Source organism: Lissotriton vulgaris, chromosome 7, assembly GCF_964263255.1.
Source record: "Lissotriton vulgaris chromosome 7, aLisVul1.2, whole genome shotgun sequence".
Taxonomy (NCBI): Eukaryota; Metazoa; Chordata; class Amphibia; order Caudata; family Salamandridae; genus Lissotriton; species Lissotriton vulgaris.
Window position 1 is genome coordinate 1,032,175,380 of NC_141695.1, and position 17,499 is coordinate 1,032,192,878.

Sequence of the window (17,499 nt, forward strand, 5' to 3'; positions counted from 1 at the left end):
GTCCAGCCTCCACCTCCTGCGTGGAGATTGAGAGGCGACAGTTGATTCCATTTGACATGCCTCCTGAAGTCTGTGATATCATTTTGGCTGCCAGGCGTCCCTCCACTAAATCGGTATAGACCTGCAGGTGGAACAAATTTGTTGCATGTTGAACAGCAAAGTCTGTAGATTCCCTTTCTGCCCCGCTTTCAGAAGTCCTTTTGTTCCTTCTTTCTTTGGCCCGGCAGGGCTCTGCTCTAGGCACTATTAAGGGCTACCTTTCAGCAATTTCGGCCTTTCTCAGGCTCCCTGATCAGCCCTCTCTTTTCAAGTCCTCTATCATAAATAGATTTCTCAAAGGCCTATCTGATAGAGACTACTAGCCGCAGATTTCTTAACGTAGAATTATCCCCAGGCGTGAGACTGAATCCGGAAAAATTTCTTTGCCACAGCATCTCTGCACGCCGGGGGCGGTACCATGTGACTCCACCCTGACGTCGTCCGTGGGCGTGACAACAGCAAAATCACATAAGCCCCACCCCGGCGCGCTGACGTTAGTTTCCTTCTTTTCTGCGTGCAATTCAGATCCGGATTGTGTCCCTGACCTGATTTCAGGCCTTCTTTTCACGCTTTTGCGTTGAGAAACAGTGTGCGAATGCCTTCGTGCTTCAAGACGTGTATTTCTTGTACACATCAGATGTCGGCGTCGGACCCTCACCCTATTTGTATGTGGTGTTTGGGCGAGCACCATGATTCTACGGACTGTGACGCTTGCTGGCGGGAGCGCCAGAATAAACTACTTTCAGCCCGCCTGTCCAGATCGGTCTTGTCACCGCGTCCATCCCCTGCCTCGGAAGGGTCCAGAAACCGATTCCAACTATGGCATTGTCCTTCGCCGAGGCCCCATGGGAGTCGCTCGCCCACCGGTAAGTCTTACAGCTTGTCACCGATGCCTGGTCCCCGTCCTGCAGAGGGCGCGGGTTCCCCTCGGGACATGTGGACTCACTCATCGCCACCCTACCCGCCGTTTCCTTGCATTGGGGCGACTAGGGTCCAAAGGGAGGCCTATGCTACGGCTCTGCAGGCTTCTTTGGCCCCTCCTCCTCTTCCTGAGATGTCCGCCTATCCCTTGCCATGCTTGGGGCCTTCTGTGGAGTCGCCGGCGGCTTCGACCCCGGCGCCAGCGAGTTCGGCTTCAGGTGTTGGAGGTGTGGTGTCGTCAAGGTGCGGCCCTATGGGGTTCCCCTCTTAGATCCACGGCGTCTTTGCCTCACTGCAAATCCACGAGGAGGTCTCTGTGGTGTTGCAGTAGGTCGCCGGGACTCACGGTTCTTCCCCGAGTCCCCTCGGTCCTCTGGGCAGGCGGCTGCCTTACCGGAGACCGAGCCAATGTCATTCTGGCGCCGACGGCTTTCCTCCCTGGCCCTGGCGGCGCCACGGGTGGTGGCTGGGGTCCGGGGTGCCTCCCAGAGTCCCTCTCGGCCCTCAACGCAGGCGGTTGCCTCGTCGGAGGTCGAGCCGATGCCTTTTCAGCGCCATTCTTTAGCCGCCCCAGCTCCGACCCCGGCCCCATTCTTCTAGGCCGCAAGTGGTAGTGGAGGTTGACTCGGCTCCCCCGATGGCCACTCCGGCGCCGATTGATGTCGCACCTGTTCCTGTGGCAGACTCCAAGGCGCTGTGGCGGCATCAGCTCCTCGCCTCGTCTCCAGAGGTACCTTCCTCTCCGGAGGTTTGTCATCTCCTGGTCTCCTCTTCCCTGGAAACGGGATGCCGCATTGCTGCTTTTTCACCGGCGTCTTCCAGGGAGGGCTCGTCGCGGTCACCCGCGGCCTCAACCCTCGGACCCTCTCTTCCGCAGTTCGCTGTTGGTTGCTCCGCCTTCCCGGGAGGCCCCTCAGGACCCCCACTCGTCCGCGGATCCTCCACTATTCAGGGGCTGGCTGTTTATTCCTCCAGCTGGACTTGGGGATGGACGGCTTAGTTTACAGCCATCGCCCACAGAGTAATTGCTTTCTCTCCCGCTACACCCTACGGAGGTGAGTGTAGCCTTTGTTCAGGCCATTTCCACGTCCGCTGGCATTTTGCAAATGGGTGACCCAGTCACCCCATTCCCTACGGATCATCTGTTGGAAGTTCTTGAGCTGCTTCTTCAATTCGAAGCTTTACTCCACAATTCTCTTCTAGGGGCCTGGGGGTGTCCTGCCACGGGTGACCCAGTCCCTCAGCCACTACTACACCGCCACCGTCCTGCTCCGCACGATCCAGTCTGCCTTTCTTTCCACCCTTCTACGCAGGGCCCTCTTCTGCAGACTGCTTTTCCTTCTTTGCCTTCGCTGTTGTTTCCTTCGTCGTGGGAGGCCCGAAGTTGGATTCATGGGGGGTAACATCTTCGCTTCCTTTAGTGCTACATTGCGAGCGCTCAACACACTTTGTGTGTTGGCCAGGGCTACCTCCAGCCTGTGGGATTCTGTGGAGTCCCTTCTGTCTCGTGTCTCCCAAGAAGGTGCCCGCTCTGATCTGCTGCACCATGTGTTGGATGGCCGGGAGTTGGCTGCGTTTATTCTCCGTGCGGCTTTGGATGTTGCTGATGCTCTTGGCCGCGCTATGGCCAGCTCTGTGGCTCTCCGATGCCATGCTTGGTTGCGGGATGGCGTTTTTCCAGAGAATATTAGGGAGCTTATGGTTGACCTGCCTTTTGATGGGGTTATTTTGTTTAACACCCACACGGACTCAGCTAATCAATGACTCCTTGCGGGGCTCTGTCCTCCTTCCCCTCCGTAAGCTTGGCTCGTTGGTCCTCCGGTGCTTTATGGGAGGCGTTATTCCACCTTTTTTCTGGAATCTAGTGTTTTGGTTGGCCCGTCTGTGTGTTCTGTGTGGTTTGACTGCCTTCGGGGTCCTTAGGTTGGCCCCTCTCTACTGTTGGCTGCTTGTACAGCTCCTCTGGCGATTGTGTATTTTTTGGCTGATTGACAAGCCGTCTGTGGTTCTACCCTCAGGTACTTTATGTCTGTGTCCTCTGATGCAGGATTTTTTCCCTAAGAGTGGTTCCCATGTTTTCTTTGGGACGTGTCATACCCTAAGTGGGGTACTTGTAGCTATTGTATAGCTCTGTCCTACGCTGGGAAGGTGTGGACCTCCTTTTACGGGTTCCTCACCTTTCCTGGCATCGCTGTATACCGCTGGTGAGGTCTCTTTAGTCTCTGTCTGGGCGTAGCTTGCGCTGCTCCAGGTTCTGTCATTTTCAGTATCCAGTACATTGCCTGACTGGCTTTGGCATGCCGTCTACGGCGTTGTGTTGTGGTGTTTCCGCTATTTTTGTCCAGCGCCTCGGCCTGCCGGCTGACTGCTTAGGTCCGTCCTACGTATTTCTCTTTGGGCTGGTCCCACTTCTTTTCGTGGGTCGGTTTGTGTCTGGAATGGTCTTCCTTTGGGGGTTGTTCTGGATTTTCCTGGCCTTTGCCTTCGTCTTGCCCTTGGCTTGTTCTGGGCGCACTGCTTCAAGGTATTTACCAGCTGCCAGCTGTGCACACCTGCTCTTTCTGGTCCACTACTGTGCGCCTTGGTGTATACTCTTATGCTCCTGCCTCTTGTTCTGCTGGAGCTTTGTGCGGCTGTGTCTTTCTTCTCATGCCTGCTTCGTGGAGCCGTTTCTGCTTTGTCCGCTGCCTCGAGGCTGATGCCTGTTCAGCTATCCCTTCACTATGTGTGTTCTCCTGCTGCGGGCTCTGCCTCTGTTTCTACCTCTTCTCCTTGGAGTTTGAGGTGGTTCCTTCTTCCTTGGTACTCCTCTGGCATTGTCCTTCTCTCTAGGGTTTTCTGGCATATGTCCCTTGTACCTTGGTTGGGTTTGGGGTATCCCGGCCTCACTTAGCCTTGTTCTTGCTTGCTTCGGCTTGGTGGGGGCTGGACCGCCCTTCGTGTCCCCATTACACGTCCCCTGCTGGGGTCCTGTATTTCTTCCTACTGAGGGGGTTCTCTCGCAGGCCCCCCTCCCCTCTGGGTACAGCTAGGGTATCTATTCTACGTTAAGGAATCTGCGGCTAGTAGTCTCTATCAGATGTACAAGTTACTTACCTTTGGTAACAATGTATCTAGAAGAGACGATTCTAGCCGCAGATTCCTTCACAAACCGCCCTTCCTCCCGTTCTGCAAGGACCTTCAGCTTGATCTTCTCCACTCGCCTACATCTGGGTGGTTTTGTCTTCTGTGAGTGCCCTCTTTCACTTCCTCCCTAGCGGGATGTTTTGTTCTGTTTGTTTGATCCACTTCTTCCTTTCTGGTAATTGGTTGGTGGGTTCATGTGTACTTCTGCATCCCTTGTCTTCCAGTATAGGGCCTACTCATGATCTTCTCCCTTTTTCATTGCTTGACATTTCTGACTCCTCAGCAGTCCTCTGAGTTGGGGTCTCTTGGCTGGGCCTCAGCCCTTAGCTCTTTACAGGGGATACGCCTCTCCTTGCTGGTGTTGTCTTGGGGTAATTTGTCGTTAATCTTCTGTTCTGGCCTTGTTGTCCTTCACTGTTAATAAACTGTGGTTGCAGGCTTCTTGCGTCTGCTGTGACATTTTTCACATGCTTTCTCTGCCTCCAGGGAGGATATCATATTTGCTTGCAAGGTTGCTTTGCAGTAGCTGTGCTCTGCTTTTCCCTTCTAGGACTTGCAGTTCCACAGTGCCTGGCACTTCCCTGAATTGCGCTGTTCCTCTCCATTTGCTTCTTCCCTTTCTGTTTATCTGATTTTTTCGCACACTGTTCCCATATTCTGATAGTTTTTGTTTGTGATGACTCCGCGTTGTGGCGTGGAAAATTTCTAAGAAGAAAACTGACGTCAGCGCGCCGGGGTGGGGCTTATGTGACCTTGCTGACGTCATGCCCGCAGGCGACGTAAGGGCGGAGTCACATGGTACCGCCCCCGGCGCACAGAGATACTGTGGCAAAGAAAATTTTCTGGATCCCGTCTCACGCTTGGGGATAATTCTACGTTAAGGAATCTGTGGCTAGAATCATCTCTACCATATACATTGTTACCGAAGGTAAGTAACTTGTACTAATCACCTTTTACCTCCTATTCCGTATGTGATGCCGTAGTGGGACTTGAATCTGGTTCTTACTTATTTGATGTGCGCTCCTTTTGAGCCCCTTCACAACTGTCCTCTTCATTTACTGACTTTAAAGACTGCTTTCCTGGTTTCCATCACCTCCACTAGGTGTGTGAGTGAGCTCCAGGCTCTTTCCTGTAAACCTCCTTTTCTGTCTGTTCATCCGGACAAGGTTGTGCTCCACACTCGTTCGTCCTTCTTTCCAAAGGTTGTTCCTGCCTTCCACATCAGGCAAACTATCACCTTGCCCACTTTCTTTCCGCCTCCGCACCCTTCCAGAAAGGAAGAGAGGCTCCAAGTCTGGACCCAAAACATGCGCTCTCATTTTACCTGAATCGCACACAACAGTTCTGGGTGGATGACAAGCTTTGTTAGCTACGTGGTGCCAAGAAAGGCCAGGCTGTATACAAGAGAACTATCTCCCGCTGGGTTGTCTTGTGTATAAAAGCCTTTTATTCTCTGGCTAAAAAGGAACCTCTGGTGGGGCTACGCAATCATTCTACCAGGGCGACAGCAGCTACTACTTTATTGGGACGTGGTGTCCCCCTGCAAGACATCTGTCATGCATCCAGGTGGGCCTCGCTGCACACTTTTACTAAGCATTATTGCCTTGACAGCCAAGTCCGGAGAGACGGCTTCTTTGGCTGTTCTGTTTTCTGTGACTTTCTGGTGTGATCTTGGTTCGCAGACCCACCACCGGGGTTGGTATTGATGGGGTATCTATTCTAAGCTAAGGAATCTATCACTAACATGTCTTTTTCAGATGCACAAGTTACTTACCTTCGGTAACAATATATCTGTAAGAGACATTAGTTAGTGATAGATTCCTTACCAACCCACCCATTCTCCCCGTTCTACGAACTGATTTCCAGGGTTAAGGTCATCCCTTTCAGGGCCCTAGTTTCAATGCAGCAGTGGTCGTATCTTGCATGGCTCTGTGTTCCTGGCGTGGAAAGTCGTGTACAGAACTGATGTCTGCGCGCGAAGGCGGCGTCAAAGTAGCTGCCGCGCCGTCCTCCCAGCGATCACGACGCCTACGACAGATGCGGAGCCGCACGACGCCACTTTCCGACACGCAGGGGTACTGCTGATGAAAACTTTCCGGATCCAGTCTGGCGCCGGGGGGTAATTCTAAGGTAAGGAATCTACCACTAACTAATTTCTCTTACAGATATATCATTACCGAAGGTAAGTAACTTGTGCATCAGGTGGCTTCGACAACAGTATTGTGAGTTTGTTGTTCTACATACGTACATCATGACGTACTTCGACATCGTACTTTTCAATATTAACACAAATAAGCTATAAACTGAGCAAATAATAACCAACTGTTTACATTGTCCTCCATCTTGCATCAATCATAATACCCCATGTGACGACTACTATTGTTTCTCGTTCTAAGTAAAGAATTACATATTTACTCTAATAAACTGAGATCTTTCCTGCACTGTACCTAACCAAGGACATCTCAACGATCTCAGGCTATCGTTATATAATGTATCAACTCGTATGCTCTAATATACTGTGAGTACTACTAAAATCCAATGTAATGCTGCTATGAGCTAATCCCTGAATGTATTCTGTAGTAAAATGTTTATTCTTTCTTGTCTCTCATTGGTGCCTATCCTGAGAACCATGTATCTGTGTAGAATAATGAAATTCTTTGTCTAAAGACCTACAAAAGAAAGTGTATTTGGCTGTACTCAAGAACCCTTATTACCCACCTTAAAAGGCGAATCTATACCGGATTTTTCATATAAATTATTCTGCGATCATTATACTTTGTACAATCTGCTGTTAACCTTTTGATAGCATATTTCATGTACTCTCCTCATTAATTTCCTAAACAATGCCTTAAACTTAATATCCAGTGTATGTCACTCTTATAAGAATGTTTCAGCACTGGTTATTGAATTGGAATTGATCACAAATGTAGTAATTTGTATTAGTGACAGGTCCTATTGAGGAGCACCAAAGTCTGTATCGGGACTACTCCTGGTCCTAGCCATTAGCATGATCATATAGGACGAGTTTGCACATAGGATGAGTTTGCACACCGACACTAACAAGGCAAAAGTTGTAGAAATAGATACTCCGGCCACACTGCTGCAATTTTTTGGGGTGGATGGAACTGGAGTGAGGTTGGACAGTACCGGACCAAGGTTGGACGGAACCGGAGCCTATTAGTTCAACTGTAACTTGTAGAGTTGTCAACTTTAAAGAAAATTAAAAATGTGTTACTTTTTTTTATAGAGGGCCGTAATACCACTTTTTGTTCACTTTTTATGCACTGTAAACAACATATTTTTATATTCGTCATTCACCGTCAAAGGAAGGACAAACTTTAATTTATTTCCATTGTGCAAGCACTCAACTAAATGAATATTTTAGAAGGTCCAAAGAACAAGCGTGGACTGTTCTATATAGAGAGCCGAAAACAATGGGGGTTGGGAGAGGTTGTGTTCTGCAGTTTTCGAACAGGCGCCTTCGCCCGCGGTGCCTGCCTGACGGCCCGAGTCGTCTGCCCAGCAGCGTGCGCTCCCTGCCTCTCTCTTCTCCCTCCCCCCAGCACCTTCCCTGCCTCGCCAGCCAGCCACAGCCCGGGACTGCAGCGAATGCACAACACCCAGATTGGAGTTGCTCTGCAGAGCACGTGGTGTCCGGGGGCCATAGAGGAGGGAGGGCCGAGCCGAGGGGAGTTCCTGTCCTCCTCCTCCACTGCACGTAAACAACATCCAGTTCACGCATGTGCTCTCCATAGGGACAGAGACGGTGCCATAAAGAGGGCGCATACTTATTTTTATATCTGGTCTATTTTTTTCTTCATTCCGGAAAGAAAAAGTCGACATGTCTGCTTCCACTTGCGAGTCAAGCGCGTGCCGTCCTATACCAACCAAAGTGTTTTACCTGAAAGACCTGTCTCAGCTGCCAGACTGTTACAGCTCCACGCCAGGCGGGACTCTCTTCTCGACGACTCCAGGAGGTAAACAACATAGCTATTTCTGCAATTTACAGTCGCAAACCAGAAAGGGATCGGGTGCGTTTACTGTGCAAGCAGAGCGCATGGTGCACAGAACCATACGTGACGCCGAGCACGAATGCATTGCATGTTGCTGTACAGGGAGTGGGCCATTCCTTAGGCAGCGTGCAGGGCTGCCACAAGTATGTGGGGTGGGGGCCTGCATGTAAAAAGGGTGTTCCCCCAGTACACCCCCGCTCCTCGTAACCCCCCTTAATGCCCTCTTGCCCAGCTTTGTGTATTTGGGAACGCCACATTTCTTGCTGCCTTGCATGTTAATTATGCAAGTGAGTTGTGTAATGCCTCTGTAATCTCTGAAGTGCAGAGGGTCCTTCTGCTCCACACGAGGCCCTGACATAGCAGTCATTTTGAAAAGGTATAGAGCAGCGGGTCTTGAACTTTTGACTTATATGGACCTCCAGTGTACCATTTCTGGAATCCGGGGACCCCTCAGAGTCACTATGGGAAGCCTGGTACCCCCGGCCTAAGCAGTTTCTACGATTTGAACCTTGAAACAGTACACAAACATACAAAAACAATTATACATAAGCCAATGGACAACTATTAAAATATTTTGCTTAATTCACATTCAAATATAGAAAAAAGTATTTATATTTTCAATTTTGCTTCTATGTATATACTTAATTAATTTTTATTTATTAACTTTAATATTATGCCTATTTGTAAAACAGTTGCGACCCCTGAGTAGTCCTCACGGACCCAAAGGGTTCCTCAGACCCCAGGTTAAGAACCACTGTTCTAAAGAAAGGAAGCAGGTCAACTTTTGAAACCCCAGAGTTGTACCTTTTTTTACCCCTCCCCAACCCTTCTCAATCCAAATAACTGACTAACATATCCACCTATCCACCCTTTTATCCCTCTGCTATCCTTCTCACTGCAAATAACTTACTAATATCCACCACTGAAACTACTTTCATATTTCACCATATTAATTCACCACTAATCTTTTATGAGCTTTCTGAATAGCGTGCTTCAACACCCCATCAGGGGTAACAAGCGCTATATAAATAGAAACCTTTTTCCTCCTCTATCCTTCTGCTATCATTCCAAATCCAAATAACTGACTAACCTATCCACCACTTAAAATGTACTTGCATGTTTCACTATACTAATTCAACACTATTCCTCTACCGGTCCCGGAGTAGTGTGCTACTCGCCTAAAAAGCGCTTCAACGCCTCATCAGGGGTAGTAAGAGCTATATAAATGCAATTACAATACAATACCAGCGCTCCTGTTATTGTGTCACTGGTAGAGCAGGGTAAAAAAAAAATGCTCTATACCGAATCGGTTGAAATCCGTCTCATGTATTTTTTTGTTCGCCTACGGAATGAAAGTGGGTTTAAACTAGTCACTCTCCCCCCAAATTCATTTGGCAGCCAAATTAAAGAAAATGCCAGATTTCTTGCCCAAATACAGAAAAAAAAAAACATGGTCCAGGAAGGTGTGGTCTATTCACAGATATTCTTAATTGATTGTGAGCAACCAATCAGAAGTGGTATAATTCTGGGACCCTATGAATAATTTGGAATAAGCACCCGTGTTAGTATCATTCTCTTTACCTTTTGATGGCCAATCTTAAAAACCTATATAAAATTTTCCTGCATATGGTGTCCTTTTTCTGAACCCATTGTTGACTGATATGTGTCGAGACGTGTATCCGCATATAGCGAAATAAAAAGATAAGCATTTGCGAGAGTTTAAGCTATTGGCATTGTAAATGGCAACGCCTTTTATTAATCTGTTTAGAAAACTAACACAAATAAAAGTCAGGTCATTTACAATGCCAATAGCTTAAACTCTGGACCTCGAACTCAGAGGGGTGGTGGGGCGGGTAAGTGGGAGGGGTGAGATGGTGTTTGGCATGGCGTGGTAGATCTGGGGGATAAGGGAGTACTGAGTATTAACCAATTGCGACCACACACCTTTATGTGCAAAAGGTGTGTGGCCACCATTGACTAGTACTCAGGTAAAAACAAAATATAGTGGCCACTATAGTTAAAGCGGGCCGCTGTGGCAAAAGAAAACAAAGAAAGGAGTGCAGCTGCTATAGTGCAAGCAGACCACGCTGGCAACCTAAATAAACAAGCATTTGCAATGCAATAGGTCTCGCATTAGGAAAGTTTGAGCTATTGGTATTGTAAATGACAATTTTTTTATTTATGTGTTGGTTTTAAAAATAGCGAAATTAATAGCTTTGTCATTTACAATGCCAATAGTTATAACTTTCGCAAATGTGACACCTACAGCATTTATAATGCAATATGTGTTGTATTTACGTGACTTACACATAACAATGGCTTTTAATTTTTTAAAATAATTAATACTTAAATAAAAGTTATTGTAATTTATAATGGCAATAGCTTAAACTTTTGTAAATAACTTTTGTGAAGATTATGTTCAGTGTATTTTATTGTGACGAAAATCCAAGAACAGAAGTGAAATATTATCATCTTTTTGTGACATTTGTAATAAAGCTTGAAAAATTGATAGAACATATTTGAACCAGTTGTTGTTGAATAGTTGCACAGATTGATGTTGTGGTGGCGACGAGTGATGTGGTGCCCCTGAGTGATGCTGTGGTGGTGCTGAGTGATGCTGTGGTGATGTGATAGATAGAGTGAGGGCGATAGATAGACAGAGTGAGGGCGATAGACAGATAGATTGAGGGCGATAGATAGAGCGAGGGCGATAGATAGAGCGAGGGCGATAGATAGATCGACAGATAGGTAGATAGAGGGCGATAGATAGAGTGACGGCGATAGATAGAGTGAGGGTGATAGATAGAGGGCGATAGATAGAGTGAGGGCGATAGACAGATAGAGTGAGGGCGATAAACAGAGTGAGGGCGATAGATAGATAAATAGATAGACAGAGTGAGGGCGATAGAGAGATAGAGTGAGGCCCTTAGATAGATAGAGTGAGGGCGATAGATAGAGTGAGGGCGATAGATAGAGTGAGGGCGATAGACAGATAGAGTGAGGGCGATAGGCAGATAGAGTGAGGGCGATAGACAGATAGAGTGAGGGCGATAGGCAGATAGAGTGAGGGCGATAGACAGATAGAGTGAGGGCGATAGATAGAGTGAGGGCGATAGACCGATAGAGTGAGGGCGATAGATAGAGGGCGATAGATAGAGTGAGGGCGATAGATAGAGTGAGGGGGATAGATAGATAGAGTGAGGGCGATAGATAGATAGAGTGAGGGCGATAGATAGATAGAGTGAGGGCGATAGATAGAGTGAGGGCGATAGATAGAGTGAGGGCGATAGATAGAGTGAGGGCGATAGATAGAGTGAGGGCGATAGATAGAGTGAGGGCGATAGATAGATAGAGTGAGGCGATAGATAGAGTGAGGGCAATAGATAGATAAATAGATAGAGTGAGGGCAATAGATAGATAAATAGATAGAGTGAGGGCAATAGATAGATAAATAGATAGACAGAGTGAGGGCGATAGAGAGATAGAGTGAGGCCCTTAGATAGATTGAGTGAGGGCGATAGACAGATAGATTGAGGGCGATAGACAGATAGATTGAGGGCGATAGATAGATAGATCGACAGATAGGTAGATAGAGGGCGATAGATAGAGTGAGGGCGATAGATAGAGCGAGGGCGATAGATAGATCGACAGGTAGATAGAGTGCGATAGATAGACAGATAGAGTGAGGGCGATAGACAGATAGATTGAGGGCGATAGATAGAGCGAGGGCGATAGATAGAGCGAGGGCGATAGATAGATCGACAGGTAGATAGAGGGCGATAGAGTGAGGGCGATAGATAAAGTGAGGGCGATAGATAGATAGAGGGTGATAGATAGAGGGCGATAGATAGAGGGTGATAGATAGAGGGCGATAGATAGAGGGCGATAGATAGAGGGCGATAGATAGAGTGAGGACGATAAACAGAGTGAGGGCGATAGACCGATAGAGTGAGGGCGATAGACCGATAGAGTGAGGGCGATAGACCGATAGAGTGAGGGCGATAGACCGATAGAGTGAGAGCGATAGACCGATAGAGTGAGAGCGATAGACCGATAGAGTGAGGGCGATAGACCGATAGAGTGAGGGCGATAGACCGATAGAGTGAGGGCGATAGATAGATAAATAGATAGACAGAGTGAGGGCGATAGAGAGATAGAGTGAGGCCCTTAGATAGATAGAGTGAGGGCGATAGACAGATAGATTGAAGGCGATAGACAGATAGATTGAGGGCGATAGATAGATCGACAGATAGGTAGATAGAGGGCGATAGATAGATAGACAGAGTGATGGCGATAGATAGAGTGAGGGCGATAGATAGATAGAGTGAGGGCGATAGAGTGAGGGCGATAGATAAATAGAGTGAGGGCGATAGATAGAGTGAGGGCGATAGATAGATAGAGTGAGGCGATAGAGTGAGGTCGATAGATAGAGTGAGGGCAATAGATAGATAAATAGATAGAGTGAGGGCAATAGATAGAGTGAGGGCAATAGATAGATAAATAGATAGACAGAGTGAGGGCGATAGAGAGATAGAGTGAGGCCCTTAGATAGATAGAGTGAGGGCGATAGATAGAGTGAGGGCGATAGATAGATAAAGTGAGGCGATAGATAGAGTGAGGGCAATAGATAGATAGAGGGCGATAGAGGGCGATAGATAGAGTGAGGGCGATAGATAGATAAAGTGAGGCGATAGATAGAGGCGATAGATAGAGTGAGGGCAATAGATAGAGTGAGGGCAATAGATAGATAAATAGATAGACAGAGTGAGCGCGATAGATCGATAGAGTGAGCGAGATAGATAGTGAGGGCGATAGATTGGTAGAGTGAGGGGCGATAGATAGAGTGAAGGCCATAGATAGATAGATTGATAGAGTGAGGGGTGATAGAGTGAGGGCGATAGATAGATAGATAGAGTGAGGGCAATAGATAGATAAATAGATATATAGATAGATAGAGGGCGATAGGTAGATAGAGTGAGGTCAATAGATAGATATAGTGAGGGCGATAGATAGAGTGAGGGCGATAGATTGATAGAGTGAGGGCTATAGTTAGATAGATAGATGTTTTTTGCCACTACTTAACAGTTCAGCACAAAACTTGCCAAGAATAACCCAAATTGAGGAACTTAAAAAAAGTTTTTAAAAACCGTTTTGGTGGAGTTTTGTTGAATGGCGCCAAACTTATTAAGAAAACTATAAATGACTTTACTATGGAAACTCTGACTTAGCCAGAGGTGAAATGACCCAAGTAAGAGGGTCTGTTGCTATGGGCGTGACAAACACGCCCAAAAGAGGGACAGATGGCACCCTTCACCACACCCAAAAAAAGCATTTTGAAAGGCATAGGAAGGAACCAATTAATAGTGGTGGGCGTGGCCAAACTTATACTGAATACAGTGTGCCTCGCAGCGCATGTGCGCCGACTGTAGACTCGACCTGAAAATATAAGAGTGAGAAAAGAATTGTGGAAAGAAACCGACAGAGGCATACCACGAGAGTGTGTCGGAAATAAAGATTTTTGAGGAGTGCGCCGGAAAAAGGTCACGCTCCATGGAGACTAGAAGGCAATAATTACACAACCCGGAGTGGTAGAAAGCTCTAGGAGACTCCATAATTAAATATATGCATAATTAAAAAGGAAAAAGGAAGCACCGTTTTTGTCAGGGTAGAGAGAATGAAAGCAGAAAGCCACGGAATGGAAAGGATAGGAAACGCTTGGCAGGGCTCGGATCAGTATTCATGCCAGGAACCTCCGTGCGCACTCAAGTGAAATGCACCCTACGTGAACTCAACTTGGCTCCTGCACACAGCGCTCGCGGTTCCTGCTAGGAACAGGCACTACAGAGCGCTCGCGCCGTCCCAGTCATGAAATGCGTTGTACAAAGATGCATCTACGAGTGCTTACCCCTGTTAAACGCCTCGGAAATGCTTTATGAATCAACACACGAGCCTGCTCGCACCCAGGGGTGGAATGTCATATCTAGAGGGGTTTAAGCTGCACATGGCTTCTCCGAACTTTGCAAAGTGTAAACTATTTTTACGATTTGCAAGAAGGAAATATGCTCCAGAGCATGCCATGTTTTTGGTTATGGACATAAATTAAGATGGAGCCAATGAACACATGTCTTTGAAGCGCAGTTTAATGTCCGATGACAGGAACGGAGCGAGACGGAAGGAACCCTGGTGCAACAGCCAGCTCAAATCACCAGGCAGACCCGCCCCCATGATTATGCACGGTTTACGAAATGTAAAACACACTGCGACAGCAACCGGGCTGAAATCTCCCACCTGGCTGCGGCCTCGGGTTGCAGGCATGCAGAATGTCACTACCGTGCCCAAAGCTGGCTTGCGGGGATTTCCACATCTGCTTTACAATCAAAACGTGCACCGCACCACACTGCAGAGTCACTTCCTTCAGCAGCCAAGCACCGATAGGAAGAATGTGCTCTTTAAGACGTTACTTTTTTTAAAAACGTATATTGTTACATGGATGATGTAACTGCTTTGTCGTAGATGTGATTGTCTTCCTAAGAGTCACTCATAAAGTACTTAATTGTCGCAGGCAGAGGCATTTGCACACCAGGAGTGGTTCGGTTGTACAAGGATTGGCCTACTTCCCACGGAGATCCAGTGTTATGCTAGTGAGTCAGTCTTTTACCAATAGAAATGTTCATGTTGATTATTAAAGCCGGTCTACAAACACCACGGTCGTTAGAGCAAAACATGCTGGGGGGTGAGGTGGTGTAGAAAAAATATACCAGAGGCGCCCCCCACACGCACCTGATATGATACTATCGGGATTGCCGCTGTATTCACTCTCAGGCCGCTGTGCTATGGCACCTGTATAACGTGAGTCGTGGCGTTTAACCGGATGAATTAGTTAGCAAAGAGAAATTCTCCCTCAGCCACGGTGCGGTGCGTGGGACCGGCACCACATATAACAATGAACTCGATATGCGTGTGTATAAAAGGTTTCCTCATGGAGGGAGGGGTGTGTCAGCTGGCACGAGCGCGCTGTGCATTCCGTTTCCGCTCCGTGCCGGGTGGAGCCCCTGGTGTAAACAGCGCCGCACACGCGCCGTGTCGTCGCTGCCTGCGCCGGTCGGCGGCAGACCTTTGTGTGGAGCCGCGGCGAGCTGGGCCGGCTGCCATTGGTCAAGAGCCGAGCCCAACCTCTTCCTGGTCCGCGTGGGTGCATGTTATTCATGAGGCCGTCCTCGGTGGGAGGGGCCTGCCGCCTCTCCGGGAAGGAGGCTCCGCCGGGCGATGGCCATGTCTGTCAGCGCCGATGACGAGGAGCACGATTCAGAGCAGGAGCAGTAGAGAGGTTGCCTCTTTGTCCCAGAGCTGTGCGGGACGGTGTTAGACAGCGCTGCCGGCGGGTGTTACTAGAAAGCTGCCGGAACGTGTGAGCGAGGGGGTCGTGGGACGCGCGAGGGACCATTGCAGGTCTCCATTACCTGTCCGTTCGGGATACTACCAGAGAACCGGCTGCCTTCAGACCCGAAGCCCCGCATGGGCGAGGCGGCGTTCAACCAGCAGCTCTGGTAACGCTGTGTGCGCCCACGGCGGAGCCTCGCTGCGCTACGAGCACTCGGGTTGTGTATCATGCAGGCTCTTTAGCCTGAACGATTTAGCTTCATTGAGTGCACCGGGCATGTTCCATTGTTTACAAACGAAGCGGTCGAATGGGAAGAAGTGGCGTAGGCTGCAGCGCTGGAAAAGAATGAGAGAACAAGAAACGAAACCGAAAGCACGCTAACACAGCTCAAGAAACCTGCTGGAGAAAACGAAACAAAAAGCGTGTGCACGCAGTCAAATCCAGCACAAGAGAAGCGCGTGGCACCCTCTTGTCCCTAATTCCCCCGAGACGGCTGACTAAAGTTGTCGAGCTGGAGCATCCTTCGGATGCAACTCCAGCTCGACCTAACAAAGGAGCACGGCTGCTATTATGAAAGCAGACAAAGCTGTTAAGGTAAATAAAGGAACGTGGCTGCTTTAGTTAAAGCGGATAGGGCTGCCCCTAAATTTAAATATGGATTAAAAGGTGCAAACTGGTTGTGTAGCTATGACGCAGCCGCCGTTACGCCATAACTAAACGAGCTGGTTTTTTAAATACGACGACTCTGCCATTTCTATTAAAAGCGGGTGCCGTGCTGTGTTACAGGAAAGCATGTCGTTGGAGGAATCGGAGATATCATTCAAGAAAATAGTGCTCACGGAGTAAATAAAACATACTGAGTAACAACAGAAGTAAAAGGTCCAAACTTCATGGGAGGTTACATATGCAGACAAGGCAGTACTAAGCCTATTCATTAATCAAAAGCAACCATTTAGAAAGGACACTAACAGGAGGCAATTGAAAAGATGGGCAAAAGATGGGCAAAAAATGGGCAGAACTTCAAGTTCATGCCTGAATACAGCATGCTTGGCAGAACAGCGCATTCGCTGTCTAGGCTCGACCTAAAAAGTTGCTTAGCCCTAGCCCCTTGTAGAGTACAGGAACCCAACTGTCATCCAAATTGATGGTCCCAGAGACCAGGGCAAAGCCTAGAAGTCAATTTCAATGTTCATTACCACTGATAGTCCTAGTTACAGGGAGAAAGCCACAACTTCTGTTCTTAAACAGTGATTAAAAATAAGGGACCTATAGCACTTCTTAATGAAATAAAGTGACATAAAAAAACGACAGCCAAGGGAGGCCGGGAATGCAGACATGTAATATTGTATATGTGATGTTGAACCTCAGAATAATGTGAAGTGCATAAAAACAGTAGCAGCATATGTCAGAGGATGAAATCCATTCGACAGAGCAAGATCCTCTCTCAAAATAGAAAAAGTGGGTTCAGACCCCCAGCCTCAATTAAAACTGATGATTTAATTTTTTAATAGGTTTACCTGTTAGTTTTTTTTTATATTGGATGTGGATTACTAAGTATTTTAGTGGTTTGTAACCAAGTGACACTGAAAAGCCCATAAAAAATAGATAATATGGGGCCACGTGCAAACAGGTCAGCCTGCTGCAAATATTCATGATTTTGTCGTTTTTAGATATTTTGTTAAGAGAAGTGTTGAAGAACCGCAATAGACTCAATGTCACCACAAACATAACGAAAAATAAATTACTCTTACTGAAATTAACGTGTAGCACACAATTATTTACACCAGAGCTTGCTGATCTGCTTCTGTGCAGTCGCACTGCTTTTCTAAAATTCTCAATATATAACGGGCTTTTCAAGCCTCCTTTGTTGAATCAGAAGGCAAGATGTTCCATATCCCCTGTTCAGACATCTTATTTTGTATCGTTTTATAATTTCAGCATAAATGATATTTCAGGTGCCTCAAAATTAAGAGGTAGTAATATCAACAGTGGTTCTTTCGGGTTTCTGAAAAATTGCTT

The 17,499-nt window shown here is 47.6% G+C and overlaps 1 protein-coding gene across 1 annotated transcript in view; it reads left to right on the top strand.

Annotated features, from left to right (window-relative positions):
- The first annotated feature begins 7,713 nt into the window (after window positions 1-7,713).
- Window positions 7,714-17,499, top strand: part of EIF4EBP3 (eukaryotic translation initiation factor 4E binding protein 3) — a 94,749-nt gene continuing 84,963 nt past the window's right edge. The window contains exon 1 of the mRNA XM_086931462.1: window positions 7,714-8,063. Coding sequence (XP_086787588.1) covers window positions 7,928-8,063 — 136 coding nt within the window. The 5' untranslated portion in view covers window positions 7,714-7,927. The remainder of the gene's footprint in view (window positions 8,064-17,499) is intronic.